At 33.2% G+C, this 3,500-nt stretch overlaps 1 protein-coding gene and 1 long non-coding RNA gene across 2 annotated transcripts in view; both read right to left on the bottom strand.

Annotated features, from left to right (window-relative positions):
• Positions 1–285: 285 nt before the first annotated feature.
• On the bottom strand, positions 286–1,246 carry LOC109587794 (uncharacterized). The gene is made up of 6 exons (XM_020004013.1): positions 1,213–1,246; positions 1,086–1,165; positions 818–1,037; positions 654–743; positions 506–601; positions 286–461 (listed from the first exon to the last, which is right to left on the bottom strand). Exons 3-6 carry the CDS (start codon positions 921–923, stop codon positions 388–390), a joined length of 366 nt encoding a protein of 121 aa, XP_019859572.1. The 5' UTR covers positions 924–1,037; positions 1,086–1,165; positions 1,213–1,246; the 3' UTR covers positions 286–387.
• A 993-nt stretch (positions 1,247–2,239) lies between these two features.
• Positions 2,240–3,500, bottom strand: part of LOC109587795 (uncharacterized) — a 4,336-nt gene continuing 3,075 nt past the window's right edge. The window contains exons 2-3 of the long non-coding RNA XR_002187796.1: positions 2,326–2,619; positions 2,240–2,280 (exon numbers count right to left, since the gene is read on the bottom strand). This is a non-coding gene — a long non-coding RNA (uncharacterized LOC109587795). The remainder of the gene's footprint in view (positions 2,281–2,325; positions 2,620–3,500) is intronic.

Below are 3,500 nucleotides of genomic sequence, written 5' to 3'. Positions count from 1 at the left end.
GGAGGAGATGGGGAATGCAGATAAACACGGACGTTGCCAACCAGGTACCCAGGGGTGACGAAAACTGCATCACCGGGCGGGAACGGTAGTTTCCAATCCCTTTCATTTACTCTACTATCTATGCCTATTCCATTGATGTTAGCAAGATATGCAAGAGTAGATAATCCTACACTTTCTGATGCATATTGGTGTACTTATACTATTTAGAAAGTTTGAACTGAAATTTTTGAGTTATGACCATTTTTTAAAATGAGCCAAATTCTCAAAATATCCTGTTACTGAATATAATACTCATTAAATGCTATAAATCAAAACCATTGCTAAATACAGTAAAAAGAGCCAGTATATTCTATTTTTACTATATGAAATTGTTAAAAATTAACTTCTTCATAAGCCACTTGTTGCTGTATGTGCAGTTCTTTCTCTCACCTTACTACAAGGTGGTTGAGATGAGGTAGCCCCTGTAATAATAATAAATAATTTACAAGTATTACCATTATCTTACTATTCTTGTTCTTTTTATACACAACATACACCAACATAGTGACACATACTGCTACTATTATTAATACACCAATAGTCAGTGATATTATTATGATAACTACAAAAATATAAATAATAATAATAATAATATTGTGTATTATATAACTAACCAGTACTAGATGAAGTTGTACCTGGTGTGCTAGTAAGTGATGGAGTATTAGTAGGAGATGGTGTATTACTGATAGGCAGAGGAGTAGTGTCTGTATAATAATGTGATGAATAATACATGTACATTAACATTATACTGAATACTAGTAGTATACTGAATACTTACCAAATGCTAGTATAAATGGTTCACTACTACCAGCCTCATTACTAAATACAATACTGATATTACACTGTTGGTTTAGTGGTACTGGTACTGATCCTGTTATATTCATTGGTTGATTAGCATATTCCACTAGTGTAGTATCAGTATATACAACACCAGTTCCATTACACTGTATAACAACACTAATATTCCCAGGGGCTTCACCAGTACATTCCAATGTAACCTGTTATTAAAAATAATGATTAACAGAAGTACATACAAAAAATATTACTGGTATATTAAAGGAAGCAGTAGCACTAGTCTCATTAAATGATATTATATCTGAACCACCTTCTCTAACTGATCTTGGTACTAAATAAATATAAAATCATTTATTCAGTAATTATTGTTTATTGTACCTCTTTGATATGAGAATGTATCATTATTAGATATTCCTTCTCCTAATTCATTAACTCCAGTTATAACATATGTATAACGATGAATAAATAAATTATTATTCACAAACTGATAACTGGTACCATATACTGATACAGTATCCACTAGACTACCAGTAATAGCATCATATATTCTTAGTATGTAATACAGTATAGATACTCTATCATCAACTGTAGGAGCAGTCCATGTTATATCAATAGTAGAACAGTTGTCAATTGAAGAGTCAATGTTAGTAACTGGTCCAAGGAAACCTAACAAAGAGAAGAAGGATTAAATCAAAAAATATACAATGTAATAGTTAATTATTACCAAATCCAAAAGAAGGTGTAGGTAGATATTCTCCTCCATTATTACTCAGTGATACATTAACAATAAATGTATTTAAATTATTAGGTACAGTTATTACTCCAGTAATCATCAGTTGATCATTAACTTGTGTTGATATACTGGCACTATCTTGTATCTCATTATTAATATTCAGTATATTAACTGTTATATTGTTAGGATGTTCACCAAAGCATAACTCACTGACCTATAAATAGAACAGATAAAAATAGTATTATGTCTATAAATAGAATAACATTCGCTATGCATGCATTTCTCATTGTGTGATGAGCTTGCAATGAATATACTTACATCAATACTGATATTCATTGATATTAGTTGTCCATCAATTACTGGTACCACTGATACAGGAGGAGTAATAAGAGGAACTGAAAGATACACTGTGAACATATACATGAAGCCATAGTAGGACTAACCTCTTTCATAATAAAAACTGATATTATTAGATGAACCTATTCCAACATCATTAATAGGAGAAACTGATACATTATTTAATATACAAGGATCAGGATTAGTAGCTGATAATATAATACTCTTGTTAGTAGTAGTAATATTCACTAATCCATTGACTATATAGTATCCAGTGATAGGTACATTATCCAGTGTATAAGGAGCTGTCCATGTTAATAATACACTGGATCCATTAATAAAGGTATAATCCAGATCAACAACACTATCCAATAGACCTGGAGGAGAAATGATAAATAATGTCACAGTCACACAGTGCTAACCTTGTATCATTAGTATTGCTGTATCACTGAACATTATTTCAGGAGGATCATCAGTACTAGCTCTACACCTCACTTCAGTATTATTATTATATTCATAAGCTATTGCTTGTAGCTCTGCTCTTCTAGTACCACCATTATTACTTGTTGTTACACTGAATCCTTTATCCGTAACATTTGTGTCAGTAGCTGATACATTATTGACTCTGAAACTAAGATCATCAGCAATAACTTCACAAGAGAAGACAACAGTAGAGTTGAGTGTTGTATTAATAGACACTGGCTGTACTGTTATATCTATAATGACACTGAATAAAATGAATAAAACAGATACAATCTACTTACTAGCACAATATACATATTGCTGCAGCAAAAGAAAGAAAATTAAATACAGCATCTTGTTTTTTAAAAAGCCTATGCCAAGGGAGTAGCTTTTGAGCTTGACTCTCTATTGAGGTAGACTGAGCTAGCAATTGCAGTCCAACATTGCAATTGTTGGCCTCGCCTACGCGAGGTATAGGTAGTTGTTGTGTCTGTCTGTCTGTCATTCATTCTGTACAACTGAAATTTGTTTTTAATAAACAATAACTTTAGCACAGCATGTTTCAAGCTCCTAGATCTTTCTTTTTGGCGTGGAAAAGTCTTTCTTAACTGTTTTGTATTGCTCAAATACAAGTGCTAGGTATAGAAGCTTCAAAGTAAGAAAATCGAGCAGTTGGGCCAAGTTCCGTTGTGTTGGCACTTTAGAGATAGATGGTAGCATTTTTCAGTAGATTAGAACATGGCCTTCAAATAATATGAACAGATTTCTCTAAATCTTACTTGATGAAGAGTTATACTTACTTGAATTTGTTGAGGTCACTCGTTTGTGCAGCGCTAGAGCAACAACTTGCTGGGTTATAGGTACTAAAGTACCTATACTATCTCAAATATACAAAGGCAGCAACTTTTTTGTCAGCAAGTTTATCATATATTGCTGATTAGTAAAGAAAAAGTGAAGCTTCTTTCTCACATGGTCTTCTTGCTGCCACTCATGAAATGCCACACCTTTCAATCTACATGCATGGGAGGGGCTGGAGCTGCTTGCATGTATGTGCTGCAGTGCTGCTACTTCTGCAGGTATTCAAGAGCAAGTGCAACTGCAGGAAGCTAGTGTTGAGCAGACTCTCTTCATGCTG

This window comes from Amphimedon queenslandica, unplaced genomic scaffold (genome assembly GCF_000090795.2).
Source record: "Amphimedon queenslandica unplaced genomic scaffold, v1.1 AMPQUscaffold_12446, whole genome shotgun sequence".
NCBI classification, from domain to species: domain Eukaryota; kingdom Metazoa; phylum Porifera; class Demospongiae; order Haplosclerida; family Niphatidae; genus Amphimedon; species Amphimedon queenslandica.
This window is presented reverse-complemented; position numbering and strand designations above follow the sequence as displayed.